The 26,544-nt window shown below is 40.1% G+C and overlaps 2 protein-coding genes across 3 annotated transcripts in view; both read right to left on the reverse strand.

Moving 5' to 3' along the window:
• LOC109196492 (zinc finger MYM-type protein 4) overlaps nt 1–26,544 on the reverse strand; it is a 196,862-nt gene that overhangs the window by 92,070 nt on the left and 78,248 nt on the right. The window lies entirely within an intron of this gene.
• Nucleotides 1–26,544, reverse strand: part of LOC109196493 (Na(+)/H(+) exchanger beta-like) — a 37,391-nt gene that overhangs the window by 7,846 nt on the left and 3,001 nt on the right. For both annotated transcript variants that reach the window (XM_019350533.2, XM_025902244.1), the window contains exons 2-8: nt 12,479–12,936; nt 11,740–11,990; nt 8,282–8,499; nt 7,613–7,815; nt 4,979–5,059; nt 1,287–1,357; nt 841–969 (exon numbers count right to left, since the gene is read on the reverse strand). In XM_019350533.2, coding sequence (XP_019206078.2) covers nt 841–969; nt 1,287–1,357; nt 4,979–5,059; nt 7,613–7,815; nt 8,282–8,499; nt 11,740–11,990; nt 12,479–12,936 — 1,411 coding nt within the window. The remainder of the gene's footprint in view (nt 1–840; nt 970–1,286; nt 1,358–4,978; nt 5,060–7,612; nt 7,816–8,281; nt 8,500–11,739; nt 11,991–12,478; nt 12,937–26,544) is intronic.

Here is a 26,544-nt window from a genome sequence, read left to right on the forward strand (position 1 = left end):
ATACGATAGATCAAAATAAATGTACATAAAAGGCATTAGCAAAATACAAAACAAGCACTAGCACTAACAGATGGGAAGCACTAATTAAACCAGAAGTGTGGGTTAAATAAAGTAGGTATCAGACCTCAATACAAAGATTGTTTTTATATGTATGAATTGACCCAATCAACTAGGAAGCTAAAGAAAGATACAATAATAAGATGAAAATTACATGAGATGAGGGCACTAGCTAGTCGGGAATGCAAGAATAAAAAAGGAAGTTTTCAACCCGGATTTGAAAGATTGGATAGAGTCCGAGACTCGAATAGTAGCAGGAAGGTTTTTCCAGATTTATCACTGATTGCTTTTCCTTCTTGGATAATACAACTATCCAAGAAGACCTTTACAACAACCAAACACTCCTTAATACTTGACAGATGAAAAACGAGAGAAAAGTGCTGTTTATACAAAAGTATTAGCGAAGAATCTGTAATCAGTGGTCATTTAAGCATGAGCTATATACGCCTCATCAGTCTTCCCACCTTTTGGCTATGTGCAAACTCAAAAGATGATTGTAAGTTTTAAAAAGAAATTTTAACCTATTATTTTTATTTATTAGGTACAGACGCACAGAGAATGAGCATATATATGGTCATATGTTTGTTTGTGTGTGCGTGTCTCATGTTCATGATATCAGTGAAATTTAAGCCTGCCAACTTTTTTTCTGTGGTTATGTATTGCATCATCATATCAGGTCTACTGTTGCACAATGTAGTGAGCAGTAGGCCTGATATGATGTTCCCAACACTAAAAACCATTAGGACAAAAATGACTTTGAGCAAGATGCTGTTTAGTACTTACTGCATGGAAACAGTGGAAGGCACAGCAGAAGGCAGCTCTGTTCCCCCTCCACTCTCCTCCTGCTCCTCCATCTTGCCTTCACCCGCAATCAGCCACTTCTTTAAATACAGGTCACTGAATTGCTTCAGTCTGAGAGGAAGAAGGGGCAAAAAATGAAGACAGAGACAAAGAGGGAAATATAGGAATTAATTACTGGCAACAACATTTCAGCATTTATAGACATACATAAATATGTTGTAATTAGATGAAGAAGAGTCCAAGTTAAACAATTTCAATTTTGATAATTAACAATTAAAGTTAAAAAAAAAAGAAGAGCAAATATTTCCAATTAGTCAATACATACAAGTAATATGTGACAAATATTGTTATAGTTTGTTATAGTTAGCTATTTCTGAGTTATACAATTGATAATGTTGAGTCAGATTGATTCTCTTTAAATGGCATACTTGTCCATCCTGTGGTGATGCCCGTTGTCTCCACAGACACCATCAATATGCAGGCCTAGACGGTGAAAGACCTGGGGATGAAAAAAGCCAGAAGAGCTGTTGAAGAGCCTTAAAATTGTCCTCCAGAATGAATCAGACTTTCTGGACTCTGCTGACCCCAGTCCTCTCTGTGAAGAGGTCTCATATATAGTCAGAAAGGCTCAGAGTGGTACAAAGATGTCATATTTGAGAGCAACCCTCCATCTATTATAAATTGCGTCCAGAGGAACAGATCACATTTGCTGGATTTAGAGCGAATTTGTTTTATGAAAGTCACAATTGCAGGTTTCTGTATTTCTTGTCCCTCTATCTACAGTACACCGCTGGAAGGCGAAAATATTTGCACTTTAGTGTACAATTAATGATAAGTCGTGTAACCATCATTACATTCACTCTGCTACTACACTCTACCCTCAGTTACATCTTGTAATTCTTGCATTACTGCTGTTACATTTGCTCACAGTGAAAACACACTCTGAGTTTAGGCCGCCAACATCATCATCATCATCGTTGTCGTAAACAGCAGCAGACAAGTCAGGTTAAAACAAAATCTCTGAAATATGACCAGCAGCAGCCAGAGGGTTAATTTGACAGAATTAACAGTTTCTCCAGTTTAGGTTATCCTCAGGTCCTTTTTCATGCTCACTGCATTTCTGTTTATTTCACCTCCCTAATAAAACTCGCTGGCATCTGAAAGCTGCCTGCATTTTGGGTCCTTCACTAAATTCCACATGGCTTGCCCTGCTAGCCGTGACATTTACATTCTGATAACACTGCCATCACAAAAAATGTATCCCAGCAGCAATGTACTGGGAGCTCTCATGTAACTCACATCTCAATTATGCAACAAGTAAAAATCAAAAGGTGGTTGTGAGGATGTGCAGCAATCCAAAGACAGATAGAATAGGCACAGATTCCACAGGAAATAAAGAAAAACCAGCAAACACAATGGAGATGCCAGATTGCGTGCATGCTGATGTGCAGTCTAATTTTCTGAGATGGGTTAATAACTTACAACTAGAGTATCAAAAATTACAGATACCACAAATGCTGTTAGTATTGTAGTCTCTAAAAGAGTAAGTGTGAACTGACAATCACTGTTGTTTACATCAAACACCAGGGCTCTAGACTAACTTTTTGACATGGGCGCACCGGTACGCCTAGCTTTAAAAATGTAGGTGTACCGGCACAAAAGTTAGGCGCAATCAAATTTTTCAACCGCATCGCTTAACACCGCAGTTTTACATGTGCACTTTCTTTGGGGGGAAGTCCATACAGACAATATTTATTTCTAAATTATTAACTAACATCTTGTGCTTAAAGTGCTTTGTCAATATTGTAGAAAATGTTAAACTTAATCATCATCTCGGCTCCTCTGATGACCTGGCTATGAATTTCAGAAGGATCAGTCCTTAACTTAACACAAAAGTTATCAATAGTTCTTTTCATCTTTTCTTATTACCCACAGCTACATCCACTTCTGTCGTGCCTAGGCTGCTCACTAGGGCTGAGTATCATCACTGATTTCTATAATCCATTCGATTCTGGTTCTCAAAGTCCTGATTCGATTCAATTTTGGCCTCAGACAGTCAGAAATATTATAATTCTGATCATTTATCAGTACTGATACATGTGAGACTTCATCAGAATTGTGAACATCACAGCAGATGCCTTTGTGTGAAAGTAACTGAGAATAAAACAGAAAAACATGAAGGAGATTTTCCTGGTCTGGCTTTTTATAGCAGATAACCTTAAAAATATTCTGCAATATTCTGCAATTTTGCATAATTTTAAGGAGTTTAAATTTCTTCAGTATTGAACAGCAGAAATTAGGCTTTCTTGTCCGAGGTCATTTAAGTGAAAAAAGAAAAAGAAAAGAAAAAGATAGTGGCTGACAGCGCTGTAAACAACGGTAGACTGGTGGGTAATAAGCGAATGAATAATGCAGAAAACAGAGATTTGAGACGGGAAACTGTTCATGAAGTACACAGAGAGAGAGAGAGAGAGAGAGCTGTACATGAAGTGTGATTTTTATCGTGGTGGAAGCAAAACAGCAAAAGTAAGAGGGAATTCATGACGACATTGATCAAATGTGAAGCGTAGTTTGCTGCTTCTTTTGCTGCTGGCTCGGCGAATTTTGGTTTGAATTTTGGAGACAAAACCTGCAGTTCAGAATCTAGCGCAAAAAAGACGGAAACACAGCGCGGACCCGACGCATCAGAATCGCTAAGCTCCGACAGCGTGTCCGTGTTCGGGCCGTGGGGTGAGAAAGCCGAGAAAGACAAAGCTGATTCTAATGCGTCGGGTCCGCTCTGTGTTTACGTCTTTGTGTGGAATCCGTTAATGAATTGATATCGCCTTATTCAAGCTACTCAAATTGGTCGCACTCTAGAGCCCTGAACACAATACTATTCTGCACCACCATGTGGTCAGTAGGTGAGAGCAACAACCAAGGGCTCACCACCTTAATGACCCCTGAGGCCTCCCTCATCAGTGATCCTCTTGAAAACCAGCCTATTCATTTATGTCCTTTCTAAAAGGCATTTGTTTTTAGTCTGCATCTTTTTACTTATTTGAGCTACCCTAAGTCCTGATGTACTAGAGGACATCCTCGGCTTTTCGTTGATCTCTAATGCGTTTGAGTGGGCTTTAGCTCCAAAGAGGCAGGAAATCACACAACAAAGTTTTGGGGTTTTGTCGAGGATGCCTACCTTGGCTTGACACCTGGTTTGGCAGCACATAGCGAGGCTCCAAATTTTTTCATTGTAAAGTCACTCCAGACCACCGACAAGTCTTGCACACAACAATTGCTCTAACACGTGATGCATACTGCTCCGAAGTGCAAGGTCACTACCTGGGTTACGCCACGTCGCAAGTTTTATGAGGTTCTTTTGTGATATTTAATGGATCGGATTACATTTTTCCCCTATATCCTATCCAGTAATTTAGGTCAGGATCGGACTGATACCCTTACTGTATATATCTGATTGGTCCATCCCTAATATTTGTATCCATACAAGGTTTTCTGCTCCCACAGTAAAAACGTATGCTTGTTAGTTTAAGTCATAGATGGGTAGGTCCAGGCCTCGAGGACCGGTCCTGCAAGTTTTAGTTGTGTCCTTGATCCAACACAGCTGATTTAAATGTTTAAACGACCTCCTCAACATGTCTGGAAGTTCTCCAGAGGCCTGGTAATTTTATTCAGGTGTGTTGACCTAGGTTGATTTCTAAAACCTGCAGGACACCGGCACTTGAGGCCTGGTGTTGGACACCCCTGGCTTTTGGATTGGATTTTAATTTGCCCATATGTGTGGTTGCGTGGGTGTTTGGATAGCTATTTCTCTGTGTTAGCTCTTATATGGACTGGCGACCTGTCCAGGTTTTACACTGCCACAGCTGTGATAGGCTCTACATCCTAAGAAAAAGTAGTGATTGTTAGATGGGTGGATGTTACACACATTCCTCATAATATAAAGCAGCACGGGGTGACTGTTGTTGTGATTTGGCGCTACATAAATAAAACTGAATTGAACATCAACTCCATTGTTTTAAATATTTCTGGTATTTGTCAAATACACAAAAGATTCTGAGTCACTTGTCTGTGAAATCACTGCAGCTGACAGTTGATTGCTGTGAACGGCTGAAGGCTGTACCTGGGTGCGGATCTCTTGATCAGTGGCAAGTTGGTTTTTCTTCACCGCCAGCAGCTTCATCAGGGGTTTGATGGCCATGCACTTCAAAGAGGATAAGAGGAACAAGATATTATACAATGTACACACACCCGGACAGTGGTTAGGACAGAAACATATGTGTGTCCACCCGTTTGTTCAAACAATTTAAACTTATTGTAGTGTTTTTCTAACATTTCTGCGTCTCTTTGTCAAAATAATGCAGAAACTTCACACTTTGACACATGCTGATCTTCTTAAATCAGACTTGGTTACTGAAATCAGCTGAAGGCTGAGTAGTATTACAGGGCACATTTGTTAGAATATCTAGCAGCATATAATATTTTACAGTGAACAGGAAGTCCCAGATTTCAACAAAATCATGCAAAACTAGTTTACAAAGTAAATGTAAATCTGGAAATAAAAATTTGCATAACTCGAACAAGTGTACTTCTGTCATCCTCCCTATCTTATAATAATGTGTAATGTTTGTTTTCATGTATGTAAATTGATCTACTTTTTAAACTGCCAATATTGAGAAATAAACAACTCGGACAAAAAACTGAAGCAAACAACAGCATCACTCATTCTCTTAACAAACTTTTACTTAGTTATACTAAAAACATTCTTATGTTATTATATGGTGCGATTGCACATCTCTGCACCTCGGCAGCTTGAATGTATCATCCTGCTTATTAAATTGATTAAGACAGCCATCTGGTTAACGGTATAAACTGGATGACAGATTCCTGCTGTTTAATTATACAGGCACGTAAGCACAGGTCCCTTTGCCTTTATCACCTCATGTTTATTCCATAATGTTTATTTATATAAGGACTAATATACAAGAACCTTCAATGACAATTGTTTCTTGCAATTTGATTAAAATGTCAGATGGGAGCAATAAGACTGACTGCATTTTTAATAATTTGCCATATCAAAGGCATCTGAGCCTAAAGAAAAGATCTATTAATTTAGTCCGAGTGACTTTTATCTTCTTTCTACACTTGTAAAGATCCCTGCTCATAATTAAAGAAATGTAACACTCTGTACTGTAGTTTAACATTTAACTACAATATAAACATCATGAATGTCTTACCAAACTAACTAGTTTCATATGGCCATCTTAAATAAACAGTCATGCCAGTTAAAACATCCAGTGACACTAAATTAGACACTCAGCCATGACCAAGATCACAAATCCAGACTTGCAAGAGCTCAGTTCCTAGTATAATGGCCACTAGGAGAAAACACATGTAACCCAAAGAGAGAAATCTCACTCAAGCGCCTATTGACAAATAAAATGATGAAGATTTTCACTTCATACAAGTCGGACTTCCAAATACCGATGCTCATGCAGATACAGACAAAGTAAACCTTGGAGGTAAAAGAGGCTTCTAATTACAAACTCCAAGTTCAAGTGGTAATTCCAGCAGCATGAACAAAATATGTTCGAAATCAAAATTGGTTTAAAGCGAGAGAATATGTTTTCAGGGTTTTATTTTAGTTGCTGGGTGCCTGGGTCCAACTTACCTCTGAAAACCTTCCTAACATCCCACCTGGAGACGTGGCTAAGTGATGCACCGCAGTGCTTAAAATAAACAAAACACAATATAGGTACAACACTATATGTGTCTTTATCTTGAATTTATCTTTCTTAAAGAACCAAGCTTTCAGATAACCAATATCTGTTATTCCTTATTCACAGTTTTTGCATTTGATATACGAATTTTCTCACTTGCAGTTGTGTTAGGGTACGCATCTACAGCAAAAAATGTCATTTTCAAAAACAGGAGTTCAGAGAAAAGAAAATATGAGTTGAGGCTGAGCAACTAGTTTGATCAAATAGGCTTTTTTTCTAAGGGAGGAAGTAATAAGCCTCCTTCTGTAAATATGTTCTATGAAGTGTTTTTAAGTTTAATTCTCTGCATGCATGAATGGTCGCAAAAAAACCAACATTTGTTCTGAGATAGACTAAATTCTTCCTTGGTGACCACTGGCGATTCAAGTACAGGGAAACATTGAAACTAGATGATGTATTAGATACAAATATAATCGCCAAAAAGGAGATCTTTTGCAAACCAGCATTAATGCTGCTGAGAGATGGAGACGAGTGGGCAGAAATGCACATCGTAATAACAACTGATGTGATGTCTAACCTACATGTCTGGCATCAACAAGACATTTTCGCCCCATGAACGGCTGTTTATTGGATATTTTCTCTTTTTCAGGCCATTCTCTGTAACCTTTAGAGAGGGCTATAGTGGAAAATCAGCTGATTCTGAAATGCTAAGAGCAAGTTTGTCTGGAAATGACAACCATGAGACATTCAAAGTCACTTAAGCCATCATCCTGATGCTAGATATGAACTTCAGAAGGTCAACTTTACAGCTTGACCAGTCCTTAAATGCACTGGGTTGCTGCCATGTGATTGACTGGCTATATTTGTATTAACAAGCAGTTGAACTGGTATAGCTAATAAGTTTAAGTATGCAATGCACTTTCATGAAAAGTTCTGATAAATTCTTTGTAACCTTTTTTTTTGGGGGGGGGGGGGGGGGTTCCCTGGTAAATAAATAAATAAATAAATAAATGAATAAATAAATAAAGTACTCATACCTGAACAAAGATGGTGAAGAAAATCACAGTGATAATGGCAGTGACAAAAATTTCTTTCTCTGGAAAGTGGTCCTTTTCCAGTAGAAAAGCGAGGAAGAACGCGACGCCACCTCGCAGGCCACTGCAGACAAATAAGAACTGATCCTCCTTGGTCAGCTTGACACTGTGAAATTTGTTGGTCAGAAAGGTCAGACCAACAACAGCTGGAAAGAACAGTGTACAAGTGAGTCAGGTTTTGTATGTCAGTGATGTTGTAAACAAGGATTAAATGCAATATGTCTAGTGTATTTAAAACACTTTCAAACAAGGTGCTGAACAGTTATTTGAGATTAAAAAAAGATAAATAAATAAATAAAAGCAATACAATTTAAAAACTAAAATAACAAGCACAGAATTAAGACACATAGGATAGGGTGAACAGTGGGTCTTTAACTTAGCTTTAAAAAATCTCATAAGATTTCAGGGAAATAACAAACTTTCTCTTCAGAGCTGTTCTAGTTTTTGGTTAACAAGTATGTGAATACTTGTATGTATGTATGTATGTAATTGTATGTAAGTAGTATGTAAGTAGTATGTGAATACTTGTATGTATGTATGTATGTATGTAAGTAATTGTATGTAAGTATGCATACATTTGAAAAAATCATGCAAAAATACAGGAGGACTGACCTATGACCCGTGCAACAACACACAGAATTACTGTGAGAGTGATGAAGGTCCAGTTCCAGACTTGAGGTCCAGCAACCGTGACCACTCCCACAAAAATAAAAATAAGGCTTTCATTAAACCTGCTCCACATCTTTAAAAAATATTTTATAGTCATTTCGGACTCGCAGGAAATGTTAGCCTGGACAAAGGGTCGCATCACAACACAGCATGATATCAACCTGGAAAGAGAAATGGTAATAATAGAATTTTAAAAATATATATTATATAATAATATTATTATATATAGTAATATAATATACAGAATGCAATTAATGTGGGTTTTTTTTTTTCATTTCACATCCAGTTGGCAACATTATAGACTAGGGCTGCCACGATTAGTCGACTAATCACGATTACGTCGACTATCAAAATCGTCGACGACTGATTTAATAGTCGACGCGTCGTTTGAAGCTTTGTAAGATCACAAAAGACGCAGGAATAAGTAGTAGGATTTAAGAGTGTAATAACGGACTGAAACAGAAGATGGCAGCACTGCATGTACAAGGATGCCAGCTGCTGTTAAACCCCGAAGGAGAAGAAGTAGCTCTGTCCCAGAATTCATAGCGCAGCCCAGCTCAGTTTCCAACAATGGCGGTAGCTAGTTAGTTTTAATATTACTGTTATTATTCTTTCTGGGTCACAAAATAAACATTTAACATATTTTCCGGCTAGAATGTAGCTGTGTAAACCGCAAATATCTGCTCAGTTTATCAAGACACCACATATTTTCAAAAGCGCTCCGACGTTTTTGGAGACGTCCGTTACCCACCAGCTCAATAGCTAGCCGGGGCAAGGCTCACTAGAGCCCGTGAGAACACCGGACTCCCGGCAAATTGTTTTCAAACCCACCGCCGTCTTTCGCTATAGGTTAAACATATATAAGTCACTTAGATAACTTAAAAATGTTATTGTTTGGCTTTTTTAGTATTTTATTTGTTCCTGAGTAAATCGGTTTGGTTGAGATTAAAGTTATAGTTTTTACACAGCTGAATAAACGTCAAGCAGACAACTGATTATCAGAAGTGTGAGATGCTCGAGAATATACTCCGGTGTCCTGTTATATTTTAGATAGCAAGGAGTTTATTAAACTTCACCGAAACAATCTGCAAATTTCATTAAAATTTAATAAACTATCATCTTGTCTTCATTTTTAGTTAGCACAGACCTTAAACACTTAAAGCTGTAAGCTAATGATAGTTATATAAGAGCAGACACATGCTGGTGCGATAAGCTGTACGTTTTACGTCCAATGGATGCATGATCTGATTAGTCGACTAATCGCAAAAATAATCGGTGACTAGTCGACTATCAAAATAATCGTTTGTGGCAGCCCTATTATAGACCACAATAAAGTCAGGTAACACACAGCCATGGTATGTTAAAATTAGTTCCAGTTTACTTGAGCTGGCAACAACAGTGACCACTTTAAAAAAAAAAACAAAAACAAAAAACACACAGCTCAGAGGTTCAGTTACATACTCATTTGGAAAACTAAATAAAGATATATTACAATTCCTGTCTGGTAGGGACCTTCTCTAATCTATTCATGCAATGTTTCTGTGTCAGAAAGGGCCAAAAACAACCTAAAAATATGCTCAATAAGCAACAGCAACTGGTCAGCATTCTTTCTCCTTTTCAGTACAGTGGTCCCTCGTTAATCGCGGGAGTTGTTCTAAAAATAACCCACAATAGGTGAAATCCGCAAAGTAGCCAGGTTTATTTGTTTTACAATTATTATAGATGTTTTAAGGCTTTTAAACCCCTCACAACACACATTATATACCTTTCTCAGACAGGCATTTTCACACTTTTCTCTCGTTTAAACACTCTCAAAGTTCAAACTTTTGTAGAAAAATAACTCCAGTATTTTAGAATGAAACCAACTTCAGAGTCACACTGCTAGCGAATTAAATAAATGTGACAAGCTGAATGCATTCTGTACTATACAGGAGACACAACCAATCAGGATGAAGAACACAATGTGCTGAAAAAAAAAAAAACACGCAAATTTGCACTAAACAAAATCCACAAAACTGCAAAGGTGAACCGTGTTATAACAAGGGACCATTGCATTGACTTTTTCTTTCTAGGTTTTGCAGTATAATAAAAGGAATTCACATCAATAAAATTCCTCCTTTACAGACCAGTAATCCAGAAAACCAAATTCAGATTTTAAGGTGAGGGGCAACACATAGCTGTGGGCAAGGGATTGTCCTTAAAGCTTTCTGACTAACTGCATCAGCACCTCTGTTAGGAAAATCAATAATACCCGCAATCTTAAACAGCCTGAAAGTAAACAGAAAATGGATTGCTACATACTACAAGAGCTAATGAAATAGTGTCAGAAAATGCTATGCATGCCACTAAATCCCGGCTTGGTTGGGGTGCCGTTAGATTAGATTAGTTTCGCAAACTACTGGGAATTTATAGAATATAATTTCCCTAAATGTATATGCAAAATATAATTGTCTTTTTTTCTTTTCTTTTGTTTTTTACTGATTTATTTTTTCAAGTGGAGAAAATATGCCAATCCCATATTGTTCCACTTGATTATTCTATATTATCATTGTTTTTTATTTTATCTTACTTTAAGTTATTAAAAATTGGACAGGCAATTATACTTAAAGGGAGAAAGAGAAAGAAAGAAAGGGAGAGAGAAAACAGAGGGGAAGGGGGAACAGTAAAAGAAGATACAGAGAAAATCCGTTGGATCACCTGTTAAAAGAAGAAAAGAAAAAACAAACAACAAGAGAATAAGACAACATAGAGAGAACAACCTAGATACGTATAAGTAACAGTAAATACTAAATATTGAGTGTTATTGAGCAGCACGCAGGACTGACAGTGCACAATATGCTTTAAGGTAGCAGCCAAGGTAGATATAGTTTGTGTAATCGAGGACCCGTGTGTACGCCTGTGTGTGTGAGCACACTTAAGTTCAAAAGGTTTCTCCATGTAACGATCTGCTAAAGGGTGTGGGGAGCCACAGCCCTCCCCCCCAGAGTATGAAGCGGGCACGGTGCAGTTAGTTAGTTAATCATTTACAAATCAATATTGTCTGTATGGACAGTAATTATTAAAAAGGTGCACATGTATAACACATGTTTTAAGCAATGCGGTTGAAAAATTGGGGTGCACCTAAGTTTTGTGCTGGTGCACCAAAGACAAAATGTTAGACGCACCAGTGCCACCTCGGTCTGATATATATATACACATATACACACACACGCACATACACACACAGAAGAAAAGAATATAGCGCAATATATATTGTTACCACACATGCTTCAAATTATACTGCAATATGGATTTTAGTCCATATCGCCCAGCCCTACTCTGTATGTAGAACACAATCTAAAAATGTGTTATTTCTTTGGTGTTTCTGTGGGCTGTTATATAGCTGACTTGAACAAACTTACGCAATGATGCCAGAGAGGTTGAACATGTCAGCTGACAGGTAGGCCAAGTTGCAAAACAAAAAAACCACAAGAGGCTCAACGATGCCCGTATTGGAGGTGAAGCGTGTGGTGAAGGCAGTGAGGATGCCGTAGCAAGATCCAACTAGGATGCCACCCAGTCCAGCTAAACTGAAAGCGATGACTCCCAGGAAGACCTTCATGAATGTCACTGAGGCAGTAACATGGAATTCATGATACAGATGATACAATACCTATGAGAGGGAAAGTGAAAGAGGGAAGAAAAACTGAATACCAAAAAAAGATACGAACTAATGAATATTAGTCAAATAGTTTAAGAAACAGGAGACTGGCAGGTGATAAGGACATGAACTAATGTCTTAATCAACCAGTCAAGGTGCAGTTAAAATCCAGTCAAGGGATAAGCACAGAATGTATTGCTCACTGTGAAGCACTTTTTTCATGAAATATAATGAAAATAAATTTGAACTCTGGGCTGGTTACATATTGTATGAATTAAAATGCAAATATTACAGCAAATCAGAAATCCAATACCACAGTTCAAAGTATATCACATTATTTAAATGTCAAGATTAGTATGGTTACATAGGTTGGAAAAAACAATAAGCATGCACAATGTGTGAGTGTGGTATATATTTTTGACTTGTGCCAGTGTCACTTTAGCCAGAAAAATGTCTGCTTCTCATATGTATGCTACTTAGACTCCAGTTCGGTCACTCACCACAGCTACAGCATCGCTCAGGATTGACTCGCCAAACAGCAGGATGTGCAAGATGTCTTTCATTTGGATCTTCTCAAATACAGCAGCAGAATCCACTGCTGATGTGATGGATCCAAAGAGCAGGCACTGCAGTAGACCTGTGTTGGTGAGCACTGTACTGCCTGTGCCAATCCTACACACTCCATAAAGAATGCCCCCAACAAAGAATCCATTCCAAATGGAACCCACAAAGCCAAATAATAAAACTCTGCCCAGGTTCTTGAATAAGGGTTCGATGGGCAGGAAGTAGCCAGCGTCCAAAATGATGGGGGGCAGCAGGCAAAGGAAAAATAATTTGTGGAGGATTTGTGGGACTCCCTGTCCACCAGCCCTAAAGAGTCCCCCGAACACCAAGCCCACCACAATAAAAAGGCACCTATCAGGCACATGGGTGGATATATGTGGAAGCCGATGGAACCCTGGATGGAAACAAAAGAAGAGACAATATCATGTAAAGAAACAGCAAACATGAACAAGGGCATGATATGAGTTATGACTATAGGCACAGAGCAGCAGAAGGTTTGTATTTATTGTATAGACCACCTATGCTCACTGTCAACTAGAAAACAAACGCAGTTCCATGTGTAAAATACAAGCAAATGGATATCAAGCAAATAAAATGCTTTGTCGTGGTTTATTGGTTAAAGGATGAGTAAAAACAAACAACGAAACAGTTTTTGTGGACATTCCCTAAAATTTACCTTACCGTTTTCTGCCTTACAGAGATTACACTAAAGAAACAAACTCAAACATGTCAACCCCATTGCATGAGAAATCAGTTGTGACATTCAGCACTTTTATTATGTTGTCAACTTCTTATTACAATTTAATCTTCTGTCATATCGCAAGACTAAGGGAGCTCGCATCCCTTCAATTTCTCGGTACTTTCCCCAAATGTGATAATTGTTGGTGACTTTAATATCCATGTGGACAATGATAAAAACCCTCTTTCCAGAGATGTTACTTCTTGTTTGGGTTTCTACAATACAAAACATTTTCTACTCATTCTAAAGGTCATATCTTGGATTTGGTCTGCTGTTCTGGCATTACCTCCACGCACTGTAAAGCCCATTTGTTACCCCAATCTGATACTATAAGTACGGGAAGTGCGGAAGTGAGAGGCTTGTGAAATGGGACTGTCCAGCCTTCGTCGCGCTGTTCAGGTTGCCTAGCAACCATGATACTAACCGCGAGAAAGGTTTCATACAGCTTTGTGTGACATAAATGAAGGAGAAAAAAATGTTTTGTTGGTCATTCATTTTTGTCATGACATCACTTTGATTAGTTGAGACCACGGGACTGTAAAACATGATAGTTGGGCTTCATTTCTGTACTGAACAGTCATTTTAAGATTAGTTAGTAAATAATAATTAGCTAATGTTGTTCATGAGACTAAAGTCATCTCACTGTGGTAATGTTAATATAATATGGACAATATTATATGTATTGTCAGATATATATACATATATGAGCATGAACTCAGGGTCAAAAGATGCAAGCAGCAGTTATTTATATTTCCTATCACCTTAAATCTTCACTCAAAGACGAGTATCTTTGACAGTGTATATATAGATCTATCATATATAAGAGACAAACATTACTAAATTTGGCTCAATGCTTACATATATGTGTAAAAAGAAAATGTACGAGCTGTGATAACTGTTTCTGATAGAATGAAGATCAGACTGATATATTAAATATTCCTTTATTGGGTGAGAAAATCAGACCATGTCATAACTGCTTTAAGTCATACAGAATAGATATCAGAGCCTTAAACAGGCTGACTTCTGCTAAATGGGTCAAACTGGGCAGAAAGTACACAAACACATAACATCCTTATAGAATATGATGTAACACTATAGATCAACTTACCTCAGCATATATAAAGCATATAAACAATTACACCAATATGATGCAACAAACACAGCAGTACTACTAATCCAAAATACTCAAAGCTTCATAGAACTGAAACAAACATTTATTTTTAGCTCCATTCTGCTGCTGATACATACTTTAGGTTTCTGAACATTAAACTTGTTTCTGCCTTTCATAGTGTGCAACTTGAAGGCTCTGAGTACTTTCTCCCACACTGAAAACACTGGAATGATAACATTATTTGAACATTACCTAATAAGACTGATTCAGGACAGACAATTAGTTATGTTAAACTTTTCTAGCAGTCCTTCACAAACGGGGAACAGTCTGTCTATTCTCTCCATCTGTCAGCTGCTGCTGGCTCTTCCTCCTCCTCTTCCTCACACACTGCTGAGTTTGTCCTGGTGGATCATCAGGGGTGCAAAGCCTCACAGATGATGTGCAGCAGTGGGTCCCTCAGTCTGTCCTCACTCTGGACACTTGCAGTTGTCACACATGGAAATCAGATGTGTGATGAGCTGCACGCAAATCAAGTTTGAGTGAAAATGTACATTTTTTGCACTCTCTGGTCAACTGACTCAGTGAATCAAATGACTCAAAAAACCCGATTCACTTTGGTGAGTGACTCATTAAAACTCGATTCAGTAAAAAGAATCAAATTTACCATCACTACTTCGGATTGGGACAGCCGTCGCGTGGCGGTGATGTACTCGCACTTGAAATGCATACTTCAAGCGTGCAGACCCTGAATTGGGACACAGCCTTAGAGCCGGATTATTGACGTGAACGACGTGAGCCGGCTCCTTATCGAGAGCCGTTTTTTTTTTTCTTTCTCTCACCCTCTCTCTCTTGCTTTTTTTTGCTTCACAGCGGACGCAAACCTTTTGTTTATACTAAGCAGAAGGGAGAGGGGCGCAAACACAGCTTTATGTTTGCCGAGCAGAAGGGGGAGGGGCGATAGTTACACTCGCAGTAGCACACGAACAGACGGAGAGGTAGAGAGCCAGGGCCAGGTTGATCCGAAATCCGAACTGATCCCACTCCTTGGTTCGGTACGCACGTGATCCGAAGATTCGAAAAAGAAAAAAAAAATTATGCGTATCGTGTGCGTGGTCAGTCTGTCAAGTATGGCGTTACTTTTGTGCCACTATTCTGAGCGCATGTAAAAAAAAAATTTGAGCGCACTTAAAAAAGAATTGACTATGTGCACGTTAGCATATGCTACTTCCGGTGCGGAAACTCCTGTGGGGGGCTTTGTTTCCGGTGTCCTATCATGTCCTATTTGGACATGATTTTGGAGTATATCTTCGCAGTAGCGATTGACCGCAAAGTAAAGCTACCGGAAATGTACAACCCTACCTCCGGTCTCAAATCAGGAAGTTAGCATTTTCTCATGCACATAGTCAATTGCAGGTGCAGGTGTTGCATTTTGAGAAGAAATTTAGTTTGAGCGAAGAAAAGCTGAAGTTGAGTGAACAAAATTCATTGCTGCGTGCAAAAAATATGTTTCAGTGTTTGCTATTATCCACACACACACACAACAGCAGCCCCTCTCGCTCAGTTTTTGTATTTGCGCTCGCTCGCAACATTTCTGCCCGTGCACGCTCAACTCTTTCTGTACACCGTTATATTTGTGCCACAAAACCAGCCAATCACAGACTTGGATGAAAAAAAATCTGATTGGCTGTTCTGGTCTCCAATCAGCTCGAAATGACGAAATGCAATATCCCAGAATCCATTTCGTCCAAAACTCAAACGAGGCAGTGGCGGAGGAACACAGAGTGGCGGAGTTTGAAATATTACTCTTTCTGAGTCACAAAATAAACTTTTAAGAAATTTTCATGCGAGAATGTAGCTGTGCAAACTTCTAATATCTGCTCGATTCATCAAGGCATCACATATTTGCATAAGTGCTCTAACGTTTTCGGAGATGCCTGTTACCCACCAGCTGATCGGGTGGTCACTCAGGTTAAACATAATATATAAGACTGAACCGACAAAAAATCACTGACTACACCACCAGGTATTATAGGAGAAACCATAAAGCCTTTGAACTAAAACAAACACTGTTGTGACAGTGATGTACACTGTCTTGTTGCTATATATGTATGATTTGTATCACCTTCATGTTTCCTTTATGGTGGCTCCAGTGACAAGAAGTTTAAAGTTATGGCTGAACTGTCCCAGGCATCTTCTGTTGCTTTAACTACAAATGGGTGGAGCTCCAGGGCAACGGAAAGCCACGTGACCGTGACCGCTTGTTGTATCACAGCGGAGTGGTAGATACAAAGCCCTGCACTGCCCTATAGATTACATTAGATTAGATGAAACTTTATTTATCCCTCGGGTGGGTTCCTCCGGGAAATTCAGTTTCTCAGTAGCACAGCACCGACAAAAGTTGCAGAATGTGAGCAGAAATATACCATATATACACGTGTATAAATACAGAGAATACAAAAGGGATACATAGAATAAATAGGAATAAGAATACAAGGGAACGGCACATTTCAAGTATTGTGAGTCTATTACACCGTTGGATCTTAACAAAAACTATTGCACAGTGAAAAGGCACTACAGCTACTTGTTCCCCCCTCCTCTGTCCCCGTTTCCCCTCCAGCGAGGAGTTAAACAGTTTGATGGCCTGTGGGACAAAGGACTTTTTAAGTCTGCTGGTCCTTGACTTTGGGAGAAGCAACCTGTTACTGAACAGACTCCTCTGGTTGTTTATGGCTGTGTAGAGGATGCAGAGGCTGCCCAGCATGGTCCATAATGTCCATATTGCACCTTAATTTGTTTTTATATAAGTGCGTGGAATGAGTCTTCAGTTGAATGTTTTTTTAATAGACAAAAAATACTTAAATAAGTAAATGGCGAGTAGAATTTTTGTCTATTTTTGTCTATTTTTGCTGATCCGAAAATTGATCCGATCTGTGACTTTAAAACCGTGATCCGATCCGAACCGTGAGATTTTTGATCCGTTGCACCACTAGCCACAGCCGTCGGAAAAACCTTGGCATATCCTGCCCGTCTGCGTATGATCGGTTGAAGAGGCCCGGTGATACATCGACTCCCACCCTACTGTGCTGCCCGCACAGTAACAGAGACAGGCTGCCTTTCTGATCAACACAGCACCTTCACTCGGACGATAAACCCCCTTTTTTCTTTTTCTCCCTCTTTTTTTTAACTATTTTTTAAGCACCTTACAACCTTTTTGAAGAGCCTGGACTGTCATGGTCCCCATGTCTTGCCAGCTGACTACGTATCAGGCGATATGTTTTTTGTTTTGCTCTCTCTCTCTCCCTCTTCACTCTCTCTCTCTCCCTTTTCGCCGTGGGGGCACTCCTTGCAGGCTCCCGCCACTGGCCCACACACCTGCTCTCATCACCACACCTTTTGCTGATTCCGGCGGATTGCGGCACTACTTACTGCATGTTATATCAGTTCCATGCAAGTAGCTGTAAGTAATCTTGGTGCTACAGCTTTAAGCAGCTGCGCACGCTCTCGTGGACGGCAATCACTTTCTGGCAAACAATCACTTTTTGGCACAACACCTGAAGCTAAGGGGGTAAAACAATCGCATGAGTGCTGCTATTTGACTGAAGAGGATTAAGTAGTCATGTTAAGCCAATCACATGACCACTTTAAGATGACAAAGCAACAAGGTGATATATACCAGTGGTGTTGTGGATAGTTTGGTGTTGTGTGTCAGACCAATGAGGCAACTACTGTCTCTAGGTAAAAAAAAAAAAACAAACAGGAGGATTGATACAACCTGCTGCTGTCAGGCCTTCTGTGATGTTCTCCTTTATAGTGGAAATTTTTTTTTTTTTTTGGAGTGGCACAAATAATTTGTGTGGCATCTTATTAAATGCAGAACACGAGATTGTTGTATAAATAGTTTTGAATAGTTTTACACTTACACACAACTTACACGTGGGCAAATAAATAAATTGCTCATGTAAAAACGATCGGTGAATGGCATCAACTATTGTCAATAGTCGATATATTTGTCCAGTTGCCCAAACTTAATGGGCCCTCTCATCTGTTTACTTTTACAAAATGTGAGTATAGGCATGCTAATTTAATGTTCACCAATTAGTACATAGTACAGTATTTTTCTTAGCTATAAGATTAGCTACAGGTTGTTTCTCATGTAAATGTACAGTGGCTTGCAAAAGTATTCAGCCCGCTTGAACTTTTCCACATTTTGTCACATTACAGCCACAAACATGAATCAATGTTATTGGAATTCCACGTGAAAGACCAATACAAAGTGGTGTACACGTGAGAAGTGGAATGAAAATCATATATGATTCCAAACAAATAAATAACTGAAAAGTGGGGTGTGCGTAATGATTCAGCCCCCTGAGTCAATACTTTGTAGAACCACCTTTTGCTGCAATTACAGCTGCTAGTCTTTTAAGGTATGCCTCTACCATCTTTGCACATCTACAGACTGAAATCCTTGCCCATTCTTCTTTGCAAAACAGCTCCAGCTCAGTCAGATTAGATGGACAGCGTTTGTGAACAGCAGTTTTCAGATCTTGCCACAGATTCTCGATTGGATTTAGATCTGGACTTTGACTGGGCCATTCTAACACAGATATGTTTTGTTTTAAACCATTCCATTGTTGCCCTGGCTTTATGTTTAGGGTCGTTGTCCTGGTGAAAGGTGAACTTCTTCTCTTGCTCTTGGCGAAGGCGGTCGCACTTTTCTCCTCTCCTCCTCTCCTCGCCCTTAGCTTCCCGGCTTAGCCTCTTGTGTCCTTGTCTAGTCTCGTGGTTTTTTTTGTATTACTTTTCCTTGGAACACTCTCTCACAGTCTGTTCTCTAAAACCTAAAAGAGGAATTATGGATTTGATCAACTGGTCTCTGAATGCAATTGACACCCCTTCTCAACGAGGAGTCTGGGCTTGGGTGAGTGCTGAAGATATCTACCTATTCGGAACCATGATAACAGGGTTCTTGCTGATCGGAGCTGGCTTGGCCCTGGCTTATTGAAGAATTAAGGAAGCGGAATCAGCAGTTTAAACCCCCACAAGGCTGCCCGCTGGGATTGAAATGATGGGACGAGGCGTGAGTTTCTCGAAATGGGCTCATTGAGTGCAGCACGGATAAGATCTTGGAGAACCGCACGGCTGCCGTGAATACTCAGAACAAGACCTCTGAGTGCAAACTGATTACATCTGGAGGGGCTCGCTCGGAATAACACCTTTGAGCGAAAATTGGATCACATCTTGAAGATGCGCACTGCGGTCGTGAGTTCTCAGAACTGGCTCTTTGAGCACAAAAATGACAACATCACGGAACGTAAGTTTGGATAACATCATAGAAAGCTCACGGCTCTCCAATGTGAGATTGAGAGACCAGTGTTGGACTGTTAGAACAGCTTTGAAATTCATATGAGTTGTTCGCACTAAAGTTAAAACCACCATCACTTCATGCGGAGACCCCTTCGGCGCCAGCTGCATTCTCAAGGCTGGAGCTGAACAACAACACCCTGATAACGACTGTGTTGAGACTGTTCTTCCCATTCTGCAAGGCCACCTGGGTTGGCTGGAAGACTGTTTACTTAGCCTGGCAGGGCGAAGGACACTGTCTCAGCTGAACTCTGGACACATACGCACACGGACACAGACATATATATACACACATGCAGATATACACTCATCCCCCCTCCCCCTCCAAACGCCTTCAACGCTTACGGTGTGTTCACACCGAACGCGATAGAGGCGACCAGAGCGTCAGGTTTACATGTAAAGTCAATGGAAAGAGCGCGATGACACGCGATTGCGCGTCCAGCGAAAATTCGGAGGCAGATTTGCGTCGCCAAAACGCCAAAACGCCTGAAACGCGCGTCAGTGTAGCGCGTGGGGCGCGTTTGACTCGCGAAAAAAACCACGCGCGTGAATTTTTGTGTTGCATTTTGTGCATACGCGTGTTTCGCCTCTACCGCTCGAGTTGGAAAATCTGAACTCCAGCGTCAAATCGCGCCGCGACAACCAATCAGGAGCCTGTGACGTGGCTGTGACCTAGGTCAAAGGGGCAGATCCAGCCAAAGCCCTTCATTCTTTAATGGAGGGAAGGCTAATCAACGCCGTAGCAAACAACCCGGAGCTGTACGACACCAGCTGCTTTGTGTACCGAGACAGGAATATAAAGGACCGAGCTTGGAGGGAGAAATGTGAAGAGATCGGGCAACCTGGTAAGTTCATTAATTTCTCTTTTTACATTTTTCACTGACCCGGGGAAGCCGCACAAAAGCTAGCAAGCCACCGCTATTTCCCACTGATGTACAAATACCGTTCTGCTTTTATGCATGTTGTCATATAGGAATATATTTTGTTTATTAATAAACAGCACACAGTGGTCCCGCTCATCCGTCACTGCCTCGCTTTTTCGCTGATTTCTTTTTTTTTTTTTGCACAGTACAGCATTGCATTCTGCAGCCTGATTGACAAATCTCCTCCGTGCTGTGTCTCCTGCGCTTGTCAAATTTATCATGTTTTGTTTTGATAACCATCACATCCAATAGATAAAACAGCACAAAAACACCCATAACTATGACCCTCATTCGGAAATAGACACCTGCACCGCGAGGGGAAAAGGCGCACGAAAGTGGCAGGCAGACGAAGACAAAACACGGCATAATACTTTTACGTTTTGCAATCTACAAAGGTTTGCACTTTAGTCACAGTTCTCACAATGTGATTCTCAATGTTCATGTGTGTGGGGAAAAAAGTGTATAAAGTGCGTGGCGAGGGGCTAGTTATTCTGACAACCCCTGCTGCAATAAATGAGGGACCACTGTATATGCTTTCGCTATGATTATTGTATTCAACCTATTAACATTTAATATTGTCTTGACAGAACCAACTGATTCTGCAGCAGAGCATCCCCTGTTGCTTCTCCTTGCTCCCCAGTCCCTGAGCTCCTGCTCCTGCACCCACAGGTATGCAATTGTAGCATGAGATGTACAGCAGCACTGATAGCTTTTTACTCGGTGGGATTCCCTTGTGATCACCTTTACTAAATATCTACAACTAATCTGATTATATCCTGTTTTTTGTTGTTGTTTTTTTTCAATGTTGAAATTAAAATCTAGTAGCAGCCTTCTCATTTCTTTGTGTTTTGTGCTGTTTTACAGGCCCAGAGAGGAGGACAGCTCCGAGGCAGATGAGGGACTGGTCCCAGGACGGTCCATCGGTGGTGGAGCTGGCCATCCTGGTGTCCCTGAAGAGGCCACGCCAGTCTCCAATGGAGCATTTCCTCCTCAGCCTTGTTCCTGCTCTGGAGAGCAGCTGGGTCCTTTTTATTCCTGTCTCTCTGTTAATACTTATATTCTATATATTTATGTTTAATGTTTTTCTGTTTGAGAATTTTAATATTATTTCAAATAAATTTTTATAATGACTAATGTCTCAGTTCTACTACACAGCAAATGTTGGCACACGACTTGACACATGTAGAATTTATTTCATATTATACTAATGACAAAATATACTAATACAGTGGGATGCAAAAGTTTGGGCAACCTTGTTAATAGCCATTATTTTCCTGTATAAATCGTTGGTTGTTACAATAAAAAATGTCAGTTAAATATATCATACAGGAGACACACACAGTGATATTTGAGAAGTGAAAAGAAGTTTACTGGATTTACAAAAAGTGTGCAATAATTGTTTAAACAAAATCAAGCAGGTGCATAAATTTGGGCACCACATAAAAGAAATGGAATAAATATTTCGTGTATATCAATGTGTGTGTCTCCTATGTGATATATGGGGTGCCTTTGTCTGGACGTGTTTCCCATCCAGAGCTCCACAGCAGAGAGGAAAGTTCCAGCGCTCCTGGAATCCCTCTGTGATGGACCGCCAGTCTCCAGGTGAAGGCACAGCCATGAAGTCGTCCACTAGACAGTCCCAGATGGCCGTCGCTACCTGGGGGGTGATCTGGCACACTGTGGACACACCGACTCTGAAACTGAACGCAATGGTCCTGAAGGAGTCCCCGGTGGCAAGGAACCTGGACAAAATTGTTCAAAATTAGTATTATGTGTACTGCAGTTACAAAATACATTATTCAAATTCCAAAACACTTTTGTGATGTCAGATTTAAATTACAAAACGTAAATCTTACATAAAACATTTTGTAATTATAAGGATAATTACATAACATATATTAGATATAATATAAAACAGTCAGTTGTGTTTTGTTTTAACTTTAACATATCATAATTTGATTGGTAGCAACTTTTACCCCTACAGTGTGTCAATCACTCATAATTCCTAGACATGTCAATCAGGTAGGAATGAAGTAAGACATTAATAGAAATAAAGAGTTGTATGTTGACATGTAGCCCTTTCCTTGCTTAAATCACTGTTAATATTTTTGAAAAATTAACCTGTGATAAGACATAGCTTATCAAGATAGAATATGCTAGATAGAACCATATAACTAAAGATGAACCAAACTGTTCACAATTTTATCTAGCTCTCAGTTTTAAGAAAGGCTGGTGACCCCTGTTATAGAGTCTGACAGCTGCAAGGATTATATACAAATATTCAACTATACCAGAATTAAACCAGGTCTAAATAAAAAAAAAAAAGGAGTGAGTATCACTACAAAGATTAACCCACAGTGGTCCTCATACCACAGTTTGCTATCAGTAAACACCGACGGCATTCACTGTTAGCATACCACAGCCATGTTAGCAGTGTATAAACGATAGTTTAGCATATATTAGCACAGGTATCAATAAAGGACTACCATATTAAACACTTTTACTAACCTCAGGCAGATGGACAGGCGCTCTGCAGGTGGGATTGAGCGCCTGTAGTTGGTGTCTAGGCGGGCGATTCTGGGACCGACGCAGGACAGCAGGTCCTCAAACTGGGCGAGTGAAAGACGGTGATATCGCTGAAATCGGCCGTCATCCAGGCGCAGCTCCTCGAGCAAGTGGTGAAACTCACCAAACTGCTCACGCCTCTGGAGGACCTGATGGACCCAGGTATGGCGAGGACGTCCTTAACGCCGCTGCTCTGCTCTCCACAGTAAATAGAGGAGGGAGACTCTCTCTTCAAACGCTAGCTCGACAGCTGCCATCTAGCAAAGATACTGTCTGGCACAACTTCCTCCCACATCCCTCCCACATTTCCGGTTCACGCGCATCAAAATATGCAATTTTGACGCGCGATGGATTTTTCTTGGACACGCGTTGAGGTGCGAATGTGCACGCGTCAAATTAGGGGCGTTTGGGGCGTTTTCGCTCGCGCCTATCGCGTTCGGTGTGAACACACCGTTATTCCCCTCCGATGCTGACGGTGGATCATGGAGACCAGCGCATAGGTTGCAGGCCCGGATGTTCTGTCTACATCGGCTGTCTCTCACCCTTTACCCACCCCGTTGCTTGTCATTTGTTTCTTTGGTGTATTAAGAGTTTTTTCATGTGCAGAGGTGTTTTTTTTCTGTTCTCAAACTGATCTCCCTGATGGAGCTCAGTCTGGGGGGAGTTATTTTTTTCTCCTTATCTTTCCTCATGTGGTGCATTTTCCATTGTTATACCTCTCTGACCTGTTTTCCCCATGTGATGTTTTTGTGTAATGTATGTATGGTCGGAGGGTAAGATGGCGCCGCCATTGTGTGCAATAGGTCGGCAGCCTTAACATGAAATTTCCCCTTGTGGGACTAATAAAGGTATATCAAATCAAATCAAACTTCCGCCCCAGTCTCAAGTCTTTTGCAGACTCCGTTAAATGTCATAAATTCAGTTTTCATGGATGCCTGGATGTTAAACTCAATTGTTACACCTGGTAGAGCAGCACACTGATCATTTTATTACAGATGAAAGACTTTAGACAGTTTTTCAACTCTCAGTGATGCCGCAGTGATCATTTGATTTATGGACCTGCAGCGGAGTTTGAGCCCAGACACGGCTAGTGACGTCCGACTTCAAGACCGGATTCCAATTTAATAAAGTGATTTTCAAAATGCTTTTTCAAATGGCGATTCCACTCCTCATTTCAAAAACCATTTGCCTTTCCTGTTCGCTCATGGATTAACATTTGGATTAGCAACTGGATTAGCAACTCCATTTTAAAATCTTGCTGCAACGCAAATTAGCCACACCGTGGGATGTAAGGAGCTCTCTGATTGGTTGAAAACACACAGGCTGTCTCCTTGGATTTTTCTAGCTCATAGCTTCGCCCTGCTAAGAAGCGCGTGTGCCTGTACAAAAGCCGTTCAGCCTCGGGATTTACATTCGGCTCGACATGGATATGTGAAGAATGAAGGGACCCTGCAGCGAAACGGAGAGCACAACCTCTGACTGAGTGCCTCTTTACTCAGTCTGCTTTACTCAGTCACCTTTAACATACAATTAAAATCACTCCAAAAGATTGTAAACTTACTGAGTGTAGGAATGTTTAGCTTATTTTAGAGTTTAGACATGTGTTAAGGTAGAATTTAGAATTATTGTAGAGAGACTGACACTGCCCTCAATGTAATAAAGGCCTGAATGTGTCATGAGCTTAGAAGTAGATTTCTAGGAGACCCTCCTGCACTTGAACTGTGAAACTAAGATAAAAAGGAGTAAATGTGAAGTACTGTGGTCTGGAAGGGAGATGGGTATTTATGACCCCTAGGAAGAGACACACACTCACAGTGTTTTAACTGATATACTCCCGCACTTATAGGCACACTCACTCATGTGCACTCACACATACACACAGGTTTGCACATACATTCACTCACGTGCACTCACATAGGCATACAGGTACGCGCACACACAGGCACTCATGTGCTCGTGCACATAGACACAGACACACAGAGTTTGCAGCACACCATGGGGGATTTATGATGGGGTCGCTTCTATAAAGCTGGGTGTAACCAACAAAGGGGTGAATATTTTGCAGAGGGACACCGGCCTCGTCTTCCCTTCTAGAAGTGCATGCTTAAATGAAGATGAATAAAGAATGAGTAAAGATGAAGATGAATAAAGTTTTTGTAAGAAGGACTACTGGGTCCGGTGCATCTCTGGAGGCCCGAGGAATAAAAAGAACCGGGGTAAAACTGATTTCGTAACATGAGGAAGTCTGTACACATTTGTACTTTTACTTGTTTAATGAGTTATATTTAAGAAGAGTAAAGTCATTTATGTGTAAGTGTGGCAATTAAGTATTTTTCTTTGTTAAACAATCTGGGCTTGGTTTTAACAAATAACAACATCAAGGTATGTGGAGCACACTTTGTTAAGCACACTTTGTTTTAAGTTAAGCCCAGCCCTCCCAGACACCCCCAGTGTGGGCATTATACTTCATGAGTTGAAGCCTCATGAAAGAACGGCACTGATTTTGCACCTGAATGCAGTTCTACTGGGTAAGTGGAATTAAGTCAAACTTACTAAGATCGTTAAACCTGCCCTGAGCACCAGTTTCTATTTTGTCAACTCAACTCTTTTAGCGATCACTACTGAAAATCTCTTCATATGCATCCAACAAAAATTGTTTTCATAACATGCATTAAACTATTAGAGAACAACTTTATTAGGTGACCAATGTATTTCAGCTTGTGACCTTCATCTGGGTTTCAGAGGCGTTGGTCACCTAATAAAGTTGTTCTCTAATACTTTACATGTTGCTGGAGGCAAAGATCTGATGTCATCAGATCTTTGCCTTCTCCATGCACCTTGAAGGTAGGTGAAGTTGTGCCAGAAAAATAATTGTTAATACCATGCATTATACAAAGTCTATGTCACACAATCACAAATCTGCTTACAACTAAAAAAAAAAAGGCAATTGCCATTTCACATTAGGATTTATTAATCTTTTCATCCCTAAAAGAAAGAAATAAGGTTCAGGTTCCAATCTAATTTCTACTAAGAATTTCTTTCTACATTCATGCAAAATGTAGAAAGAAATTCGGCTAAAGCATGTTTTTCTTATCTGATTTAAAAAAGATGGGGGGGGGGGGGGGGGGGGGGAGGGGAACAGAGCCTTGCTCTTAATATAAAGAGGACTTGTTTAGTGAAATTAGCTTTGGGGTCACAAGGCATCATTTTTGTGGTACTGTGTTTATGGCCTGATTACAGAGACAAAAATAACTGCCTCTTGAACATAAAGGCTTTGACCCTTTATCAGTGTTTACGGTAATG

The sequence above is a fragment of the Oreochromis niloticus genome, linkage group LG22 (assembly GCF_001858045.2).
Source record: "Oreochromis niloticus isolate F11D_XX linkage group LG22, O_niloticus_UMD_NMBU, whole genome shotgun sequence".
NCBI classification, from domain to species: Eukaryota; Metazoa; Chordata; class Actinopteri; order Cichliformes; family Cichlidae; genus Oreochromis; species Oreochromis niloticus.